Here is a 23,543-nt window from a genome sequence, read left to right as displayed (position 1 = left end):
AACACAAACTGCTGGTCCCACCCCATAGTTTGTGATTTAGTAGGTCTGAGGCAAGAGGACTCCGTGTTGAGAATTTGCATTTCTAATACAGTCCTGGTAGATCCTGATGCTGCTGGGCTGGGACCCACACTTTGAGAACCACTGCTCTATAAATAGGAGTAGTTCCTTAGCAGTAAGAAGGTTCGGATCAGGTCATAGGACACAGCACACTAGCAAGAAAAGAAGGGGTGATCATCCTCACTTTATGTTTATTGAATGAATGCATGAGTCAACAAGCAGATGAGTAAGCCTGCCTCTATCAATACCACATTTCCCCTGTGTTTATATTGAAACTATTGAACACTATACATAAATCAAGATGGTCTGCAATGTCCTTCAACCAATGACAGATTTTAAAACAAAAAGACTATAACACACACACACACACACACACACACACACACACACACACACACTGTGATAGTCTGCTAAATGTACCCCAACATCTATATTCTCCTTCTTCCTCTTAATAATAGAAGCCTCACAGTTTTAGCTGAGCCAATGATTGCCCAGTTGCAAACTATATTTCTTCACCTTCCTGCAGCTATTTGTGCCCAATAACAGGTCCTTCTTCCCATAGGCTGAAGAGCAGATGAGGCGAGAGGAGGCCAGCTTCAAACCATGGAGTCTAGGACCACACTCTGGAGCGGAGGTGGGCAAACTTCTGAAGGACCAGACAGTGTACTTATTAGCTTTGCAGGCTCCTCACAGATGCAGTAAGAATGAGTTAGACTTAATGAATTTCATTCTTCCTAGTAGACAGATGACCTATTATACTGTATAATGCATATAAACTGAGAATCTACAATCCCAGACTTCACTGCTTAAACAATTTTTAAAAATTTTCACCTAAAGCCCTGATACTTCACATACATAAAAACATCACTAGAAAACAAAGTGCTTCGAATTAAAAACACACACTTCTCTTAGATTAGATTGTGATCTTTTAAAAGAGCTACTTCAGTTTCATTCACAATAGCTAAAACAGAACTTAACAGAAGGACAGGGTGCTGTCTCCAAGGTGGTGAAAAATGGGTTCTGGGTGAGATATACATGAACAAATAGACAGTGAATCCGTGGTATTAAAATTCGTAGGCTGGGGGAATAGGAAACAATATCTGAATTAGTTCCTGGGGAGGGGCTCAATGAAAAAAGGTTGCAAGATAGGTTTACATAAACATCCCATCCAGAACAATATAGACTGAACTCCCACTGTCACTCTCTATCCGCTCTTCCTGCTTTACCGTTCTTTTCTGCACTAACCACTACCTAACATGACATACTCTCTGTTGTTGTGTCTTCTGGGTCCCCCCTGTAGAATGTAGGCCCAGGAGAGCAGGGCCTTTGTTCACCGCTGTGTCCTCAGCTCTCAGAACAGGACAGGCCCAGGATGGGAAGGCTGGTTGTGTAAAAGGAGGCTGTTGGATTAGATGTTCTCAAAGGTTCCTTCTGCTGTAAAGTTCTATGATTCTAAGATGCCCTTAAAAAGCATGGTTAGTCACAAAGCATCATTTTTTATCCATCCCAGGAGGCCATTCCTTGCATACCAAAAGCATCTCAAGTGAAGGGGGCCCATGTGTACGCCCCCAGGGCCAGGACCAGCTGTGTTTTAGGAAGCCTTTTGTATATTTATCAAAGCTGCCCCCTGGTCAGAAACTTCAGTGTAACAGAACTTCATGTTGTATTGGGTGTTAATGAAAAGATTCCAGGATTTCTGAAATTATCAGCAAGATATGGGCCTTTCTTACACTCAGCTTCTAATTGTCAAGATGGAGGTAGGGAACTATTTGGGAGTCTTTCTTGGAGAAGAAAAGTCTTGAGCTGTCTGTACGCAGCATTTTTAGACCTGGGAGAAACCTCAGAAATCATCCTTTCCTGCAGCAGAGTGTAGCTCTGGATCTTAAAGTCCAAGTTTGAATTCTGGTTACTTTCTAGTGAGTGACAATGGGCAAGCTATTAACCACTCTGTGGCAAAGCTTCCTCATCTGTAAATGCAGAATAATAACAGATGTAACCCCCTAGGTAAATTCATTCATGTAAAGCACTCAGAAGAAGAATGCCTAGCACGGTGTAGACATTCAACAAATATTAACCATTATCAGTACAAGTACCCTTTTGGTTTTTATTTTTTTTAACCTTGAAAAGTCCTTTAAGAAAAGTTTACCCAAAAGCCCTATATATAGAACATGGAAACTACTACAGTTCTACAGAAATCCTAGAGCCCCAATGAGCACTCTTAATCGTTGGTTTTCCAATACACATATTTTACACATAAGCCCAATACACATATTCTGCTCCCCATGAAATGGAGATTCAAGGTTGAAATGACCAGTCAAGGACACACTGCTAGAACCCCAGTCTCAACTATTGACTCTTGTACCCTATGTCACCAGGTGCCTCCTCGTTATCAAAGATGTGTGTGTTGAAAGGACTTCACCGCTATCACAGGAATGAGGGGTCATGGGTGACAAGCAGAAACTGGAATGCACAAAGCAGTACACTTGACCTTCACAGAGAATCATGAAAGTCACCAAGCCCCTCAAGTGCAAAGCAGAAAATTCCTCCACAGCACCCCTAATGGAGGTTTATGTAGCCTCTGACTGAATTATTTCCAGAGAACCCACTGCTTTTCCTGATAGCCTTTGCTGCTGACTAGCTGCAGAAGCTAGAATGAGAAGTAGCATGTGACTATCGTTCATTTTTCAGGAATTTCACCTTTCCCAGGGCAGTATGGTAAAGGCCTTGAAGTCAAGCATGCCTGGCTGTGTAATCTTGATGAGATTACTTACCCTCCTTAAGCCTCAGGGTCTTGACCTATAAAATGCAGATAATAGCTGAACTTCCCTCACAAGCTTTCTGAGAGGGTCAAATGAGATAATGCATTAAATTGTTTTTAACAGTCTCTAGAACATAGCTGGAGCTCAATAAGTTGTAAATCCTATTAATTATTATTATAACCACCCACTCTTTCCTCATTAAATTACTAGACCAGACATTAGATATTCAACAAAAAGGCAAATTTCTCTAACGCAGACTTGTTGGTCCAGGGCAAGAATTTGCTAGCCCTCCCTTCCTCCATAGTAACAGAAATAGCTGGTGGCTACATGTGCCAGCGCCTCTGCAGCTACATGTGGCCATGCAATTTAGTTCTTACCAATGGAATAGGAGTGGAAGTGACTGGTTACCCTTGAAGGCCTGGGCCATAACACACTGTATGTGTACTCGTGTCCTTTCCCCCAAGAGGAATACAAAGGTTCATCCTCAGGAAAGGACCCTGAGTTTCTACCATATAGAAGAGGAGTAGACTGTGGGAGAGCAGAGAAATCAGGTGGAAGGAATCTGAAGCCCTGAATGGCTGCCTGGAGCCAAGTAGCCTACCTACCCACCCTGAATCCTTATATGAAAGAAATAAACTTCTTGGACTTTTAATATATGCAATGTTGTGTCTATTTATTATACTAGCCAAATCTTTTATCTAGAGTAACCACTCCTTGAGAGCAATGAGTTAGCTGAAAATTTACAATACCTTTGAACTAGCTTATGGTAAGATGGCAGCCACAATCTGAGAGGCAACTCAAAGGATGGGCATTAGAAGAATATTAGCACAAGTATTCTTTAAATGCCCTCTAAATCATGTAGACACATGTGAAAATTAGCCTTTATACTATTTTCAACTCATCTACCGTAACATAAAGTTCTTCTGTCCTGGAGTATGTAGTGTCTGATTAAAGGCAAAGCATCAATCCCTCTTAAATCCTTTAAATTCCTTCAATGTTTCAAAAGTCTTTATTTCAGGCAAAATGTGAACTTGAAAAAAGAACAACTAAACCTATTTTTAGGAGCAATCTAATCTAGTCCGTGGAGTTAAAGGCTTTATGGTAGAGGATACATGTCTGTATACAATTCAGTGAATATTGGTTAAGTCCCTATATCATAAACATAGTGCTAATGCAGAATGGGGACACAGAGATGAAGCACAGAGTTGTAAATCATGCCTTTTGGAGGCTCATAATCTAATGAGGAGAAACAGAAATCTTATCTAATCTAATAATAGACAAATATGCAAATTGACCGTACATTCGCTACGCCCAAGCCACGCCCACCAGCCAATCAGGATGAATATGCAAATTATCCAAACAAAGATGGCGGCTAATTTGCATATCACGACAGCGTAGAAAGAAGCCAAGAGCTGCAGAAGGGAGCAAAGCTGCAGAGAAGCAAGCAAGCCGGGGGGGTGGGGGGGGAGGAGAAGGGAGGAGCGGAGGCGGGGCCGGGGGAGAAGGAAGTTGAGCAGGCGGGGCCGGGGGAGAAGGGGCAGGGCCGGGGGAGAAGGGAGGAGAGGAGGCGGGGCCAGGGGAGAAGGGAGGAGCGGAGGCGGGGCCAGGGGAGAAGGGAGGAGCGGAGGCGGGGCCAGGGGAGAAGAAAGGAGAGCGGGCTGGCGGAGAAGTTAGAAAAGCAGGGGGGCTGGCGGAGAAGGCGGGGAGGGGGAGAAGGAAGGAGCGGAGGTGGGGCCGGGGGAGAAGGGAAGAGCGGAGGCAGGGCCGGGGGAGAAGGGAAAAGCAGGTGGGTTGGCAAAGAAGGCGGGCCGGGGGAGAAGGGAGGAGCGGAGGCGGGGCCAGGGGAGAAGGAAGGAGCAGAGGCGGGGCCGGGGGAGAAGGGAGGAGCGGAGGCGGGGCCAGGGAAGAAGGAAGGAGAGCGGGCTGGCGGAGAAGTGAGAAAAGCAGGGGGGCTGGCGGAGATCGCGGGGTGGGGGTCAAGGGAGGAGAGCAGGCAGGGTGGGGTAGAGTGCAGCAGGAAACCCTATTGCAGGATTTTTCCTGCAACGGGAACGCTAGTCCTATGTAATAAAAGGGTAATATGCAAATTGATCCTAATGGCAGAACGACCAGAATGACCACTTGACCAGTCACTATGAGGCGCACTGACCATCTCTTGGTCCCTTTCCCTGGCCAGCAGGTTCCCATTGTCTGATGGCGAATGGGAAACTGGGAGTGGGTGGTGGGGGACACGGGCGGCGCCAGGCCAAGGGCGCCCCCCCACCCCCACGCCACCGGTTGCCCCACACACAGAGGGCAACCCATGGTGTGGGTGGGGGCAGGGGCGGGGCCGGAGAGCGGCAGGAATGGCCAACCTCTCAGTCCTCCCCCACCCCACAGCCGCCAGGCTCCGATAGCCTGATGGGGAACAGGGAACCAGGGTAGGTGGCAGCTGGGGGTGGGGCCGGCTGCCGGCAGCCGGGGAAGATGGCCCTGATCGAAGGCTAGGCCTAGGGACCGTACCTGTACTTGAATTTCGTGTGCCGGGCCTCTAGTACTGGAATAACAATAAAGAAATATTGTCTTAGTACCTCTGATAGTAAAGAATAATAAAAGCATTTATCAAATGTTTAACAAGTACCAGACACTACACTGAGATTTGCCTCTTACTTAACCTTCATAACAGTATAATATGGTAGATATCGTATTCCCCATTTCCCAAATAAGAAAATTATACATCAGTAAGTTGCCCAAAGTCACAGAGAAGCCCGATGAGAACTTGGGATGTCCGACACTAGTGAATGCTCCCTCGGCCACCAGAGAGTGTGATGTACAGTGGAGAATGGGGTGTCCCAACGGGCAGGGCAGCTCTTTTCCATCCTCTGTGACATTGGCTCAGAGCTGGGGGAAAGCAAAGGGGCACGAGATCCACCTGGCACAGCAGCCCCAGGGCTTTTCTGACGCTGTCTGATCTGGGAACGAGCATCACAGGAAGGGCCCCGGATTCTCAGCCATGCCAAACAGCTCAGGGACTTAAAGACAAGCACAGAGCACTGGGCAACCCCAATTCAAGCTTCTGGGTTCTTCAGTGACCGCAGAATGGAAACCAGGTCATCTCGAACCAGAGAAGTGGATTCCCTGTTCTTTGTGGCTAAGCAGAAATCATTCCCTGCTTTTACCTTCTCTAAGCCTCAGTTTCCCTGTTGAAGTGCTCCTTCATGCCTCACTGGGGAGTCCCAGTGTATGCCTCCCATGTTCTCTGGGAGGTTGCGGGTTCAGCAACCTCATGTTTATATAGTATTGTGATCCCTTCAGGGAGAGATCTGAATCTCCTTACCAAATTTCAAACCCTTTTGGACTTGTTCTATTTCTGATAAAAGCTATCTATGATAATGGGTTACTGTTTGCTCACATCTCTCTCCCTTCCCCTTAGGGAGGAATCAACTTCCTGGCCCTATCAACTCTGCTTGTGGCCTCGAGACTTGATTTAGCCAAAGGGATGTTATGGACGTGACGCGAACAGAGGCCTTAAATGAGCTTCTACTTCCGCTTCGGGGTCCCCTCTAAGAAGAGCATGCCCTTAGTAGCTGCTGCCCCTTCAGCCTGGTCCTCAGAGGGAACACGTCAGCTGATGTGAGCCCAACCCGTAACAGATCAGCTGAGTAGCAGCCTGAAGCAGAGCCGCCCAGCTGAATCCAGCTTCCCTCAGCCACATGCAGTGTCCCAGCAAACAGGGAGCATGAGAATGAGTGCTTATTGCTGAAAGCCCCTGAGTTCTGGAGCAGTTTGTTATGCTGCATTCGTGTGGCAGAAGCTGACTAATGTATCATCATTTTGTATTAATTGGAAAGGTTAAGTTACAGGTACAAATACGTACATGTATTTCCGAGTATCTCACAAACTTTGTTTTTTTCCTCGAATTTCATTAACTGCACAGCATCCTGTTATCCAAAACATACCATTTCTCAATTACTTGAACAAAGATACTGGCAGGTTAGAATACAGAGAAGAGGATCATATGCCTTCAATCAAAAGTTCACCTTGCCAGTGAAATGTTTACACTAACCTCTCCCCATAAGATGCAGATGTAGAAGACAAAGCAGTACCTATTTTTCATGGATGAGCTGCAGAAAACATTACCTTTCAAAATAATAAAAGGTATTGATGGTGAAATATTGTGTTCAGGCTCATGGTCTATATAATCCCCCTCAGAAAATGTTCTCCCTTCTGTCAATATGTTTTAAAGTTACTGGTTTCAAGACCATTCTCTCCTCCCCTTTTGCCAACACTCATATCCACTAAAATATAGGCAAGATTTCACAAAGCTCCTGAAGAAAAATGGTAAGAAATCTGTAGGTCCCCAGAGTTTGCAAACTGTACCCAACATTATTTTTAATGCATTATTTTAATGCTTTATTTTTAATGCATTATTTTAATGCATCATGATGATTAATAATCCTTATTTTCACTCCCACTCCAGAATAAAATAGCAAACACTAAATGAATTACATTAGTCAAATGCATTACGTTAGTCAAAAATTTGTATTTCAAGATAGATTACAAAATATAAACGGGCTTTTAGAATTGAAGACAAAGCAAACTAGATTTGAAGAGCTCCAGAGGCCATCAGGATTTCCAGGACTCCAGAGGGCTTTGAAGGTGGCACTGGGGTTCCTTGAGCTATTTGGATGTTACAAAAAGCATAGTGGGAACTGTAGCCATTATAAGAGTGGTGGTGGTGGGGCGGGGGGCTGGACTTATTACAACTCCTCTGTGACTCAGGCTGACATACACATGCGCAGGCCCCTGACCACTGCTCCCAGCCCTTCCCCCACCACTCTCCTCACTCCCTCTGTCCCATTATACCTTCCTCCCTGCTGCTCCTCAAGCATACTTAACACTCCTGCTCAGGACCTTCATCCTTGCTGGTCCCTCTGCCTGGAACAAGCACCCAAATGGCTCATTCATTCCCCTACTTCATTCAGGTCCCTTCCCAGACGCCTCCCGCTCAAAGAGGCCATCCACCCCTGACTGCCTCATCTCAAATGGGCCTCTCAGCCTCTCTCTCCTGCCTCACTCTATTTTCTTCCCAGTGTTACGACTTTGAAATCATCTCATGCATTTGTGTTTGGTCTGCTTCTCCCAGGAACAGGGACTTTAATTGTGTGATTCACTACTGTATCCCAAGCTCTTAGGTAGTGCCCACACAGTACACTCAGTAAGTGTTTAATGAATGCATAAATTGGGAGTTTTAGACGTCGCTGCATAAAAAAAAAAATAACAACAGAAAAAACATTTAATTACTTTGAAATCAGATTGTTTGTTAGACAAAAACCTTTCAAGACATAGAACCCATAGGGAGGGAGAAGGAAAAAAAGAAGGAAAGAAACCCTCAGTAATAAAAGGGCAGGAAACCATTTCTTTAAATACTGGTAAGTCACATGAGCCTGGACCAGCTTGTGGATTGGATCCTGGCATATTCTCAGAAGGGGAAAACCAGTGACAATATATTCTACAGGACTGAACATGATCTTAATTGCTGTCAAATACCATTTAGGAATAAAGTATTTTAAATATTCCTACAATCAGTAAACAACTCAACCACTGCCACTCCAACTTTTCAGACGAGGCCTCTCCGGGGCTTTCCTGTGAGGCTTGCAGCATTTGAGTATGTGACATCTCAAGGACTATTATTAAAGAGATGCACAGCCACTTAATGAGGAGAGAATGGCATTTTGTTAGAGTCCTTACAGCCATGTTCCTAGCTTTTTTTCATCAAAGCCCCATAAGTATGTTTGAATGACTCACAATAAACCTTGACAAATGATACATACAAAATCATCTCCTGTTTTTCCATTGCTTAGCTGGTACATGAAAAAATTACGTCTTCTGTATACAACTGAATAAACCTCTCTAGTCCCTTAAAATGCCTTTTCTCCCAAATAGAAAATTCTATTTATCAAATATGGAAGTCATTTTTGTCATCACATGATCTAATGTCTCAAAAACGTCAATCTGGATAAACAATACTAAATTAAGGCTGGTATATTTTGAAACAGCAAGAATTTGTGTGTGGAATGTTTTAACAGCTCATGGATTCCTAGGACCACTCAGTATGACTTATACAAACACCAACCAAAACTCTACCAAGGAAGTCAAATTTCACCCACCATCCCAAACTAAAAATGCTTAGCGAAACCCAGAAATGTATAAGGTTATTTTGACTGGTAATCTGAGGAATGTGGCCATGGGTGCATCGTCCTGGTGCAGAGAGATGGCACAATCACACCAGTGTTAACATTCATGGGGTGCTTCCTAGTTGCCAGCCCCTTCACATGCATGTTTTTCTTTAATCCTCATAACACTCTGAGGTAAACACTAACTATCCTCATCTGGCAGAAGTTGAGGCCTGGAGAAATTAAATGACTTGGCCAAGGTCACCTAGCCAGTGGGATTCGAGGCAGCACCCCAAACCACTCTCTGGTAAGGCCTCCAGCACAGAGTCCTCCACCAGGCAAGGAAGGGAACTGCCTGGAGCTTTCTTTTCTTCAAAGTTGACCAGAGTTCCAACAGCTAACACACCAAGTATAAATGGTATCTCACTAAAGACAGGCAGTACTGCTCTCATTTTAGAGATGAAGAAAATGAGGCATGGAGAGGTTATAGAGCGTGACAGAAGGAACAAAGCCAGGGATCCAGGTGAGGCAACTTGGCTCCGGGATCCATGAACTGAATCATTGCTCCATGCTGTTCTCTCCGCTCCTCTGGGCCCAGCTCTGTCGCTCGCCCATGACTGCATATCACCTCAGCTTCTTCAGCCAAGGAATGAGCTAACTGGACTAGATCATGGTGGAGTTTCCTCCTGGTTTTTCAGTGATACGATGCTCAAACACCTGCAAAATGTATTCTTCCCATGATGCAAACACTCAGGATAGAGTTTTTGAGGGATACTGCTTTTTTGTCCCCTGGTGGAGGAAAATGCAACTGATGATGATCTTAATACACTCTGAGGAATGAGGCTTGTGGTTCAGAATTTGTTATAAACAAAAAATTTTCAATTACCAAGTTTTCTTATTAAAGTACAGTTAACCATTTCATAAAGAGAAATGGAAATTTAAAAAAAAACACTAAACTACTATTCTTTCTATGATGCCTCTGTTGTTTATGTAGCTTCCTTGCTAGAGACAAAAGTCCTCAAAGCTTACATCTCAGCATTCATATGAACTCCATTAAAACACATGGCTAGTCAATATCTCTTGTTAAATACCGTGATTACATGGAGTGGTTTTCTTGCACAATATTTGAAAACCATCTGTATTAGTTGCAAGCATTCAAAGACAGATTTCACATAAACATTTTAACTCCTAGCTTCTCTCTCTCAAATAATAACATTACTGAAAGGATCTACCAGCCAAGGGCCTGCACTCCAACATGGCAACACCAGGCTGGAGCAGTGGCTGCCTTTTTAAGTGAAGCAAGGGCTCTCCAGTTTGCCAGCGTCCCCACCTCTCCCACTTACATTGAACTTAGTCACTTCACTCATACATGTGTCCTGCGTGAGAGATCCTCAGGCCACAGGATCCCCATTATGAGCATGTCTGGTGTACAACATACATGTGATATTATTACATCTTCAAACTTGCTCTACGGTAAATGACTGCTTCCTGTAAAACTAAAAACTATATCTATCATAAGGAGATGCAGTAAGGGTCACTCCTCTTTAACAGTTGGATTCCCTTTTAAAATTCCATAATCCTTACAATGTGAATTATTGCATTAATGTATACCAGCAGTGGGTTCTCAACATGGACAACGTATTACAATCAACTGTGTAATGTTAAAAAAACAGACCCATACCCAGCGGCATGGCTCAGTGGTTGAACGTCAACCTATGAACCAGGAGGTCACAATTCAATTCCCGGTCAGGCACATGCCTGTGTTGTGGGCTTGATCCCCAGTGTGGGGTGTGCAGAAAGCAGCTGATGAATGGTTCTCTCTCATCATTGATGTTTCTATCTCTCTCTCCCCTCTCCTTTTCTCTCTGAAATCAATAAAAGTATTTTTCAAAAACCAAAAAATAGACTCTGGCCACCCTAGGTCAGTCACATCATGAGCTCTTGGGGTGAAGCCCAGGCAGGTTCACTTTTCTAGGTTCACCCAAGTGATTCTGATGGCGACCCAAGATGAAAACTCTTGACATAAACTCTGCTGACATATAAGGTATGACTTACATCAACAAGACTGATTCCTACAAGCCACAGGTAGGAATAATTCTCATGACTTTACAATACACATTACATAAACACTTAAGATGCTATCATCTTTCCAGGTTTTGACAAAATAATCTTTCTTTATCCCAACATCTGAAGAGAAATGCACATATAACATCTCTTGACCAAAGGTTTTGTTTAATGTTCATATATTTTAACAGCAGATGTTGTGGTGTGGCCCCTGGAAGCGATGAAGTGAAGCCAGCCTATGAAAGGGGGTTTCCAATGCAGACACATTCATTTCAGTCACACATTGCCAACCACTGGGCCGAGTTGGTGCCAAAATCCAGATGTCTAGTGTTGGAAACACCCTATCAAAAGATCGTCTGGGTAAAGACCTACAACCTGAACTACCTATAGGTTCCTTGGGGCCTCTGAAACACCTTGCCTGTCTTCTCTCCCAAGGAAAGAAGAGAGACTTAGAAAAGTTAACCTGGGATTTCTGAAGTGAAGGCTTTCAGTAATATGTACTTCGCTTGTGTTTATAAAGAAACTTCAAAAACCTCATTTCCTTCATTTGATGTTTGATACCTAAGGAAGCCTGGGCATAATTTATGCTTATTACCATAGTGCTCAGTTTACTTAACAGTGAGCTGTACAAATATGTTCCCAAAATTCCCCCGCTTTTGCCATTACTTACATAATTACACCATGTACTGAGAATCAGGCAGCCAAATTAGAAAGACTCCCACTGAATGAGATAGGTAAGGAAAAGGGTGGTTCAATTTCAAGCCCAGATGTGCTCCACCATCAAGGTCTGGTGATGGAGTCACGTGACCTAAAGTGTGCTCTCTTTGTGAATGCCACCAGGGAAGTGTCTGGCAGAGAGGGCTCTAAACACGTGCCAAAAGCAACCAGCGTTTTGGCTCTTAATTCCCAATGTTTATAGTTGGGTCCTGTTAGGTGCCACTGGCCAAACACATTAAAAAAATAATGTACAAAAATAAAAAATAAAAAATAAAAAATAATGTACATGAATATAATGCCATAATTTTAATTTTGAAAATCGAAGTAAAAGAGAATTTTTAAGTGTGTACTAGTATAGTGTTAGGTATTATGTTTGTCAGGAGACCCCAACTCCCTGATAAATATCACTAAAAGAGAGAAACCTGGTTAGCACCGTTAGACAGTTCAGTAATTACAACCATGTTAGAACTGCCAAATGATGGTTTTCAGTGCTGGTGCTGTGATGATGGGATGCTCATGCTCCCTCCCATCCTACATAAGCATTTTCTTCAAAAGTCTGGAAACAGTTCTGTTTCTACCAGAAGGCAGTCATCCAGTATCTCCCCAACCAGCCAATTGCTCCCTTTGGAAATCAGCCTTTCAGTGTGTAAGACGCATTGGTACCCAAGAGCCTTCTATTAAAATGCAAGTATCCTATAGAAGGTCATAACTTAGGCTGGGAAGGGCAGGTACTAATGTAGACAGGGACCCCTGAGAGCAAAGCCTGCCCTGGCTGGGACTTCAGGCCAGGTTCCTGGTCCGTCTTGGTTTATGTCTGTGTCAAATGGGACTAATACTGCGCTCTTAAGCGAAGAATATAAAGCAACTAGCCCATGCGTTCCTGGTAGGCCCTTCTAGGAAGGCACTGGCTAGTGACAATTTTGTACTAAAAGGGGATTATCAGAAATATCCCAGTTTGAAAAGCTTGGAATCAAGATTCAATAATCCAGGTCTGTTTAGCCTCAGAGTCCAATCCCTTCTCCCCACTCCAATCCCTTGCCTCCCTTTATACCAAAAACCCCTGGCAAAGAGGCTTGAGGAAGCAAGATATACTTTGCCCTAGCACTGTTTAAGCCCTGAATGTTCTAGGCAACCAAATATTGTAGGTAAAGCAAGAAGTGACTCAACTAAGCTTCATAATATCCTTAACCTAAAAAATAACTAACCAAGTTCAATTACCAAGTATAAAGACATGGATTTCCTTTTCAAATCTCTTTTTAAAAGTCTTCAAATTCCCTTAATATTAACTATCCTAGACTAACTGCATAACTGGTATTGTGCGTATGCCATGAACATATACGTAGACACATATGTATATCATGCATCATATATGCACACCTCCAGAGAAGATCCATTTCCAAGACATGTTTTTCAGTCCCCAAAGTTACCCTCTCACCTTACTCTTTTCACAGCCCTAGAAGCACTTCTCGGTTTTTATTTTCATTTCATTTCTGAAAACACGTCTTGAAGAAGAGGCTAGGAAGAGGACAAGGCCCAACCCTGCAGGAAGGGGCTGTTTCTGGGGGCGGCACAGTGCCAAGTAGTGACCACAAAGTCTGATGCGGGCAATCCTGGCAGAGGCGGGCAGGTGCTGCAGGGCAGCAGAAGGGCCAATTGTAATGACGCTGGCTTACTGTCCTGAAGGAAAATATTTCTGCTTTACGTACAGTCTTACCAAAACATTCTAGTTCATATTTCACTAGATAAGGTATTTAACAAATATGGCAGCATTCTTAACTCCCAATTGGACGAACTTCCAGGATGGGGTAGTTTACTTCATAGTTTTGCAGTGAGGGTGCATTAAATACTGAATGAAATTGTTCAGAACAGTCTCTGCACAAAGTGGGCACCAAGAAATAGACCTAGGTTCTGTAAGGCCTGCAGCTTTAGACCCTCTTTATGGGGGGAGGGGGGGGAGGGAAGCAAGGTTACAAATACAAAATGCTTACAAAAGTGATTATCTGTCACAACAAAGGACAAAATTTTAAAAGCTGTCATCACCAAAACATCACAAATTCAAATCCAGAAAACAACCCAGCATGTGAATTAATTAACCACCTCACACACCACCCTAAATTTCTTTTGGGCTGCACACTCTTTGATTTCTTCTTACATGACAATGATTTATATTAATAATTTCTATGAGATACACAGACAAATGAGTCTTTCCTCAAGTGTGGGTGGTTGAATTTTGTATTTAATTATTGATAATTCAGAAAAGTTACTTTCAGACTCACAGATCTTTATTGGTAATGGTATAACATTTTTAGGATGGTTGTCAAATTTGTAAATACTTCCATTAATTTTCTTTTATATATGAGCCATGAGAACTCAGGGCACTACAAACTTCCTTGTGCACTAACTTTAAATATTCTTTTTGTTGATGACACTCATTAATCAGTTTATTGTCAGTAATTATACACCCCCCCCCCCCACACACACACACTCAAATCAAATGAGCAAGAAATTTAAACACAGAATTTTAAAATGGTGCATTTGCTCTGACTGTTGTGGCTCAGTTGGTTGGGCGTTGTCCCATGCACCAAAAGGTTGCTGGTTCAATTGTGGGTCAGGGCACGTGCCCAGGTTTCGGGTCTGATCCCCAGTAGGGGGCATGCAGAAGGCAGCTGATCTATGTTCCGCTCTCACGTGGATGTTTCTTTTTCTCTCTCCCTTCCTCTCTCTCTAAAAATCAATAAAAAATATTTTTAAATGGTGCACTTATCAATATATATTTGCATTATTGAGTATATTCCTAACAGAAGGAACGTCCATATTAACTACACTTAGATAAGACTTAATCCTCTACTTACAATTCTACACATCTAAAAAAGTAGAATTTTACAGACTAGCTTCTGGCTCCATACATTCAAACCGATCCCTATTGGCAGATGTCAATAGTCCTCATTCATGCTGCAGTGCTACCTCTGCCCTGTCCCTGCCCCTGGGTGTAAGGACCCTAGGTGAGTTGGCACAGCAGATGGTGTTCCTGGGAAGTGATTCCCATTAGGATGGCTAGGAATAACCTACATAGACACAGAGATTACTGTGAGCTGTATCAATACATCCCACTAAACCCAAACTAAAGGTGTTCCCCAATTCACTTCCCCTTAGCTATGTCTCAAAAATACTCTCAACTACGATGTCACTGACTCCAAGGAGAAATGTTACAGAGGGAACATCAGAGTGGAAAGGAGAGCATTAATCAATTGATATAAATCTTACTTTTTCAAGTTTGACAAGTTATGATCCCATGCACACAGTGCTGTGCACACTAATAGGGCTCCTCCAGTGCATGGAAAGGGCTGGGTGGCCCCTAGCAATGTATTTAAAAATGGTGAAACGTATATTGTACAAGTGAGGGACCCTGGGGTTTGAGCTTCATTAGCTTCATAATACATTTGCCTCTATGGTTCCTATTATTAATCATCATTTATCTCCGTCTGTACATGTCTAGTCTCTCCAAATAAATTCCAATTCCTTGGAGACAGGAAGTACTGTCTTAAATATTAGCATATAGGAAATAATAAAAAGTGTGTATGGTAGTTATCACTATCCATACTGATCTTGACAGAGACAGAGAGAATGTATGTATAATAGAAATATATGTTTGTATTATATATACATATATACACATGTATATTTGCATACACACATACATGTGATATATACATACATGTAAGTACATATGTACATATATTATTTACTAATGTATTATATGTATTAGAGTTTTACTTATATATAATGTATGTACATATGTAAAGGAATATATACTAGTATTTATGTATAAACATATATACAGTTATCTATGCATTATGTATATACATCAATTCTACATATAATACCAACAAAACAGTGAGTCTTTCCAGGCCGATAACATGGTGTCCAGATCTTGTCCCTACAAGGAGGTCTATCTCAGGAGAAGGTCACTCTTATAGCCTAGCAGACAATGAACAGGGCTTCTTTTGGGAAGCCAGTGTGGGGGGCGAGGCAAGGGCCACTCTGGCCATGAGGAAACCATCAATGCCGGTGCTGGACAGAGAGTCTGCAGTTAGTGACTCCAGAAGAGTCACTGACTCCTGCCAACATGGAGACAGAGCCATTGGGAAGACTCCATCCTTAAAGAGCACATCCATCAGTCTGGTCTCTGCTTGCAGCTGGCCTTTAAAAAAATAGGTGAAAACTAATGCAACATTCGAGGGCTTACTGCAAGCAGAAAATATACATTTTTAAACTTCAGATTTAGCCTATTAAATGAAAGGCATTTTTAAAAACAAATATACTGGCATTTGCCATCTCTGATTTTCAGATTCTAAATAAACATTTGTTATTTAACACATTAGCCAGTCAATATGAAACAAATCGACTATCCCATCATGAAATAAAATGTATTATCTGCAATCCAGCAAGTATTTCTTCCATGGTGCCTGCGACAGGTCTGCACTGTCCAGATCTGTCAGGGGTAAGGAGGGGGCAGGGAGAGAAATACAAAGGCATGTCAAGTATAGTTCTGTCTTCAAAGCCAAAGCTGGATAAAAGGATTTTAAAAATATATGTATTTTTTTATTGATTTCAGAGAGGAAGGGAGAGGGAGAGAGACAGAAACATTAATGATGAGAGAAAATCATCGATCGGCAGCCTCCTACTGGGGATCGAGCTCACAACCCAGGCATGTGTCCTTACTGGGAATTGAACTGTGACCTCCTGGTTCATAGGTTGACGTTCAACCACTGAGCAACACCGGCCAGTCAAAAGGGAGGATTTTTAAGGGGGTCAATAGCATTGTGTCCTTTTGGACCACAGTCTGGAATACAAGGCCTCTGGCTTCCAAAGAGTCCTAGGAAAGCCCCTCTCATCAGATGTCACAGCCTGCTCCAGCCTTGAGGCTTCTTCACTGCCATCAACAGGAAGAATCCGGTTTTCTGAATACAGCTGCCAGTCTGCATTTCCAGAATTGTCAAGATGGAAAGTGTCTCCAACATATACTATATGTACTCTACAGGAAGCCATTTTCCAGAGAATACGGAAAGCTTTTGTCAACCCAGTCTGTTGCAGGCAGCAGGGTTTTCTGTCTGTATATTTCATCACACATCAGAAGACACATACACCAAAGGAAAATAATCAGAAGCTGCTTGTGAAACTTGAGACAGGATGTTCACCAGCAATGTTTCATACAAGGTGAGCTGAGTTTTTACAGGTGAGATGTGGGCAAAAGGAAAAACTACTGAAGATGGTGTTTTGGAGAATGTCATGCAGTTTTAGATTTGGGTCCTCCACCCCCTAGTGTATATGTTGTGTGCACAAGTGTGTGCATACGGGCATGCACACACACACACACTTAAAACTTCCCTGGCTCTGTACCTGCAACCTTCTTGTGAACCACGGGAGGAAGAGGGCATCTTGCCGCCAAGCCACAGGGTGCAGGCAGAGAGCAGGGAGGACAGTGACAAGCCTTTCATTCATTCATTTTTTCATTCACTCATTCCTTCTCCCCACAGGAAATGACCTCGTGGGACTGTGCCCAGAGGCCCAAGGCACAGTGCTTCTTTTCAGTCTTGGGTTTTTTCAAATAAACACAGGCCACAGGAAAGGCCATGTTGGAAGCCATTGGTCTTGACACCACTTTCCAGTCCACACCGGCAAAAGCCGTTGCCAGCATCTGAAGTACCTCTGGCCACACAGAAGAGAAAGTGGCCAAAGGCTGCAACCCCAACGCTGGACTGTCGAAGCGTCTCCTGCATAGTACACTTTTCTCAGTCTTTCTTGGGAAGGGCCGGATGAGTTTACATAGTTGTAAAATCTCCCAAACAGTATCACAAGTAGGTGGACACACCCACATTCTGTTAACCTCTAATGTAGACATGCACAGAAGGATTCCAAACATACTCATTTAGTAATACACAAAATGGCAACACATTGGGTGTTGATTATTTAATATTGCAGATGAGAACTTTGCACTTATTAGCTCACTTCTCATCAGCCACTCCATGGGTTAGGTGCTGTTCTCATCCGAATTATACAGAGAAGGAAACTGAGGCACAGTGTATTTAAGCCATTTGCCCACAGTCAAACAGCTGACAAGTGGCAGAGATGTGTATTCAAACCCATACAAGCTGGGTTCACTATGCTGCCTCTTAGATGATCCTCAAGAGTTGTTACTTTCTGAAGGAGGAAACACAGTTCCATTGTGTCTGGAAGGGGATTAGGGATGGTACCATCTAGTTCCTTCCCTATTTGGCAATATGACAGGCACAGCTCTGCGTACCTATCTGAAATTCAAATTCCAGCTCACACTTACCAGCCATGGAAATGTAGGCAAGCTATACAACCTTTCTGTGCCTCAGTTTGCTCATCTAAAAAGTAGAGATGGTAAGGGCCTAGTCCACATTGTACACCCACCTATTTAGTATATCATGATGCCTCTCAGAGAAGATAATGCAAATGTTCATTAAACTATCCCTGGAGCCAAATTCTACACTATTGATAGTAACTACCTTATTTTGCTTTCCAGAGACTTTTATCTTTATTAATTGCATGGTTTATAAATCTACCCTATGAAATGAAGCAGCATGGATTTATTACCTGAGATTTGGAGATGAAGAAACTAACAGGTAGAAACCTGCTGACATTCAGGGTCAAGCACCGCCAAGTCATAGCTACTGTAAGCCACTATTAGTCAATAATACTCCATCTCCTATTGAGGCCTCTACAGGAAAACCCGAGTCAACAACAGCAATGCTGAGGCGCCTAACAGCTGGGCAAAGTTTCAAATGATCTGCTAGTTTAGTACCATCACAGGAGTAACTGAATTGGGCCAGATTCTGTGTTTCAGTTTAAAAGGTGTGTCCTGCCCCAGGGCCTTTGCACTCTCTGTTCCCTCTGCCTGGAACTCGATGTTCCCTGTATGTCCTCATTGCTAACTCCCTCATTTCTGTCAAGGTTTTTGCTCACCTATCAGCTTTTCAGTGAGGCCTATCCCGGCCAATCAATTAAACATTCCAACACCTCCTCCTCCTAATCCATCTCAGCCCGTTCTAATCCTTCCCTTTTCCATACCACCTTCCAACATATTATATAATTTACTTCTTATGCTGATAGCTTGTTGTCTATCTTCTACCACCAGAACATAAATTCCCCAAAGGCTGGGATCTTTGTTCACCGAAAAATACCAAATGGCTAGAACTGTGCCTTGGTACAAAACAGGTGCTCGATAGATATTATTACACAAGTAAATTCAAAATGCATAGGCACTTTTACAAATGTATCAAATAATCACATCTGGTAAGAATGACTGACTAGTTGTCTCTCTGAGACCAAAAGAAAAAGATTTCAAAGCACTGGGATGCATGGATGGAGAAGCAGGCATTTCATGGGTCTGTGACATGACCTTCAGTGCTAAATTTAGTGCTCTTGCTCTTTCTGTGATTCCTAGTTACCAATTTAACTTCACCTATCTAGGATATGCATGTCAAGAATGTTTTTGGTTTTTCTTTTTTTTTTTTTACAAACTCAAGTATCTACTCACAGGTAAGAAGCAAACACAAACACATCCTGATCAGCTTTTCCCTTCTTCAGGAAAGAGAGCCAGGCTGTGGATAAACTGACAGGGAGGCTGATGCAGAAACACCGCACAGTGACAGGGCTATGGGGTTTCTAGGCAATTTAAATGGGGAAAGGGTTTCACGGGGCCACTCAGGCTGCACAGAGATAGGTGCTCCCGTGCTAGACGGTGAGGACACACAAAGGAGAGAACAGGAACACAGGTGCAGCACTCTCCCAGGAGGAAGGAAGAGAGCGAACACAGAGGCTGGTGAAAAATCATACTGCCCTTGGCTCCACAGCCCCAGGTCCTTGTTCCTTACGGGTACAGGGAAATAATGTCAAACAAGAGCTAAGTGTACATGTGTAAGATAGAAGAGACAGCTACACTCAACTCAATGCACTTAATCTGTACTAAACAATACAGTTACAATGAAAACTATGGGCCTTGTACACTAAAGGCCTTGAAAAATCTGTCAAGCAAGACACATGCCATAGTCCCCTAAACCTTCATTTCATTGCTGCTTAAGGATTTTGACTAGTGGCTAAAAGGTAATAATTCAGAAAGGTCCCCAAGATGGAAATGCCACCTAACCCTATCTCTAATACTCTTATGATTGCTAAATAGCAAGCTCCTTGAAAAAAAATTAAAGATAATATTAACATATATCTCTTAGCCATCCTTTCAAGCATCTTTCTAATGTGGCCACTGGACAACATGGACATGAAATCAGTAAGTCAATCATTAAAAACAACCATCTAACTGTCTCTAAAAATTTAGACTGAACCACAAACAATAAATACCACTTAACAATAGATCTTCCACTAAATACTTTGTCTGATATATTTTTACTCATGTCTCTTCATCAAAAGCATAGTTATTTGACACTGCCTATAAACAAGGATTTTTAAATTATTGAATCAGGTTATTTTTATTCTTTCTTTCTGCATATGGAGCTGGTGTTTGAAAGTAAGGGGCCTCTCCTCAGTGGACGGATACAATAATTTAAGAGGGTCTCTTCACCCTGGGGATTTTTACTGTTTGTTCATTTTAACCTTTACTTTTCCATAAAGTTTGCCAATTTCAAACTTCCAAAGCATAGTAATTGTTAGCCTTGCTACACAGTTCTCCTAAATCATAGCTATTGTTATAAACTTAATTTTTCAATATTTTCACTAAGAGAAAAACACTGGCCTTTTGAAAATGGTCATTACTTAAAAGCTGAGTTTAAGAAAATTTATGGAACTCTTAACCCTCTTAAAAAATGTTTGCATAATCGTAAAGACAGTTTCTGCAAACTTAAAAAGCTCTTGTGATTCACCAACAATTAGTTTCAAATCATCTACAAATGTTAATCCTTGAGGATTAACTGTAACACATTTTAATAAATTTATACTTTCTTTTAACCAGCTAATCTAGTACGCAGGCAATGTGGAAAAGTTATTTTAAATTAACTAGTTGAACCTGAAATAACTGTTAGCCAGAGTGAATGAGCTATGCAATGACAACCTTCCCTAGATGAGAAAACACTATTTATTTACTTATATAATATATACGTATTTATTTACTTTACTTATTTACAGTTATTTCTATTTATTATTGAAGGTAAGGAAAGGAACTTGAACTAACAAATTTCTATTGGAACTGTGCATTACGGGTGTTTTAGTATTATTTTAAACTACACATAATGAAAAATCTGATTTATCCTTTAAGCAACTTCAGTCATGACTATTCAATCATGAAATGAATCAGCTTTTAAGACAACCAAAACTTGCCTAGCTCTTCAGTCATACCTTTATCAGAGGAGATGGCAGAAGCTATTAAATGGATGTTTAAAGGATGTTTCATAAACCTGGTCAATTACTCATCAGGATTATTTTTTGAGTGGCATTTTGAATGACTTTTTTTTTTAAACCATTCATCTCATTCTAAACCAGCATTTGACGCTTCACAAGCACCCACTATGTGCTAATAGAAAGCATTACTCTAAGTAACGGAGCTTAAATCGGCCTTAGGTTATTCGTGCACAGCAGTCCTGATTTATTCTCAACTTTGTAGAAACGTGAGCGGCATCCACGTGGCTGAATCCATTCCATTCATTTGGGAATGACTTTCTGGGGTTACAGGTTCTTTGGATTAGGCAGCCCTGTTGGGGCATGACCTTCACCTTCCAGCCGACACAGGACAACTCGTGGGCGCTGGCCACACCTTCCGCAGGTGGCTGGATCGCCTGAGCCAGATGAACCGACCCCATCACCCCTCCCTGGAGCTCGGGATCGAAGTGTGCAAATGTGTGCAAGGACTTCTTCGGATTAAAGGACTTGTTGAAAGGCCCTGGGGCCCTGAGCAGGACCGGAAAGCGGCCGCCCGCGAGGCGCCCCCTCCCCGGCTGTCCCCGCGGCCCCCACGCCCGGGGCGCCGCGCAGGCCGCCGCCGCGTATCCCGGGCGCGGCGGGCGCACCTCGGGCCTAGCTGCATTTGAAAGGCAAATCGCAGAGCCCGGGAGCATTTAAATGCCCGGCCGCGGGCCCGGGGGACAGCTCTGCAGCAGACGCAGCCGCAGGGCCTCCGGGGCGGCCCGGCCCCGGGGCGCTGGGCGCGGCCCGCGGGTGCACTCGGGACCTCAGCCCGCAGCGCCCCGGCGTCCGCGCCAGGCCGGGCAGGGGCGGGCGCCCAGGTCCCAGCGCTGCGTCCCCGGCTCCTCCAGCGGCGGCCGCCGGCTCGGCCCCCTCCCGTCGCACCACACCTAGCAACCGGCGCTGACAGGACGCAGTGGCGGCGGCGGCGGGAGGAGGAAGCGGAATGGCTGCCGCGGTGGAGCCACCCCCACCCCCCGCTCCCACCTCCCCGCGCTGCAGCCGCCGCAGAGCCCTGACAGCTCGAGCCCGGGCGGAAGCGGCGGACGCCCGCCCCCGGGCCCCCCGGCGCCCCAGGCCGCTCAGACCACCGGGCCAACTAACTCCGCGCCCCTGCCCAGCCCAGCGCCGCCCGCCCACCCACCGGCCCCGCTCCGCCGCCGCCGCCGCACCCCCCGGCGCCCGCCCTCCTCCCGCCGCCCCCGCCGCGGCGCACCCCCTCGCCCACCACTCCGCAGCCGGCGCGTACGCCCCTCGGAATCCCCCTGCCTGCCTGCCCGCCCGAGGCACCTCGGGGCGCCCTCCCCCGCCCCCACCCTGCTCCCCGCCCCCAGGCACCTCGCGCCTCCGTATCCCGCCACCCCCACGCCCCGGGCTCGCACGCACCGTCCCCGCCCGCCGCCGCCAGCCTCCCTCCTGGCCACCCCTGGCCATCCTGGGGTTCTCTCCTGGGCAGGAGTTTCCTGGCACCGGGCACCCCCGCCCACCCCCGGGCCATTTACCGATGTGGTTGTCCTCGATGTGCTCGATGAGGTCGGCCAGGGTGGGGAAGTGGAGTCCGCAGCTCCCGAAGCGGCAGGTATTGGAGAAGAAGGAGGCGGCGGCGATGCCTGTCATGGTGCTACATGGAGAGCCCCCCTGGTGTCGACTCTGCGAGCGCCGGACGGGCGGGCGGAGGGAGGGAGGGAGGGCGGCAGGGTGGGGTGAAGAGAGGAGGGGCTGGGAGAGGGGGAGAGAGGCGGGGTGAGGGGCGCGGAGAGGACGGGACGGAGGGAGAGGGGGCGAAGCGATGGAAGGAGCGTGAGGAGAGACTGGAAGGCTGAGGGGAGGCGGTGGCGGCGGCGGCGGCGGCGGCGGCGGGAGCGGCGGCGGCGGGCGCGGCGGGGGAGGGGGGTGAGGCCACCGCCGCTGGGAGGAGGGATCAGGGCGCGCGGCAACAGCTGTGCGGCCCCAACCTCTGCTCCTGCACCAAGGCCTCACCTGGGAGCGCCTGCCATCAACTTTTATCTCACGGGCCTGCTCTTCGCAGTTGGTAATCCATGCAATCTGTTTGGAGCCTCCTTGGTTATGTATATTGCATCTTAGTCTATACTAGTACACATCTAGTAATTACACATGCATCCAGCCAGGGGAACTCGGGGAGTTGCCCAGGCCCCTCTCCGGGACATTTGCTTGCACTTGGCCACCTGTCTAGGTGTGACACTGACATTCACAGGGGACCCAGGAAAGGTAATTGTGTGCACCTTACTATCTAAAGCTTCTTTAAAAAAAGTCCCTATTCTCTGGAGGTTTGTACTAACTAATTGATTTTAATGAAGTTTCCCACTAGGCCAGAAGAAAATCTTAGCTTTATTTA

The 23,543-nt window shown here is 44.8% G+C and overlaps 1 protein-coding gene across 2 annotated transcripts in view; it reads right to left on the bottom strand.

Annotated features, from left to right (window-relative positions):
• The window catches only part of JAZF1 (JAZF zinc finger 1), a 300,096-nt gene extending 277,083 nt beyond the window's left edge, over window positions 1-23,013 (bottom strand). The window contains exon 1 of one of the 2 annotated variants that reach the window (XM_079785954.1): window positions 22,690-23,013. In XM_079785954.1, the coding sequence (XP_079642080.1) occupies window positions 22,690-22,804 (115 nt within the window). In that variant the 5' untranslated portion in view covers window positions 22,805-23,013. The remainder of the gene's footprint in view (window positions 1-22,689) is intronic. The other variant, XM_079785955.1, reaches the window with a different exon arrangement.
• Window positions 23,014-23,543: the final 530 nt, after the last annotated feature.

This window comes from Cnephaeus nilssonii (assembly GCF_951640355.1).
Source record: "Cnephaeus nilssonii genome assembly, chromosome: 12".
Taxonomy (NCBI): domain Eukaryota; kingdom Metazoa; phylum Chordata; class Mammalia; order Chiroptera; family Vespertilionidae; genus Cnephaeus; species Cnephaeus nilssonii.
The sequence above is the reverse complement of the archived record's forward strand: the minus strand, read 5'-3'. Positions and strand labels throughout refer to the sequence as shown.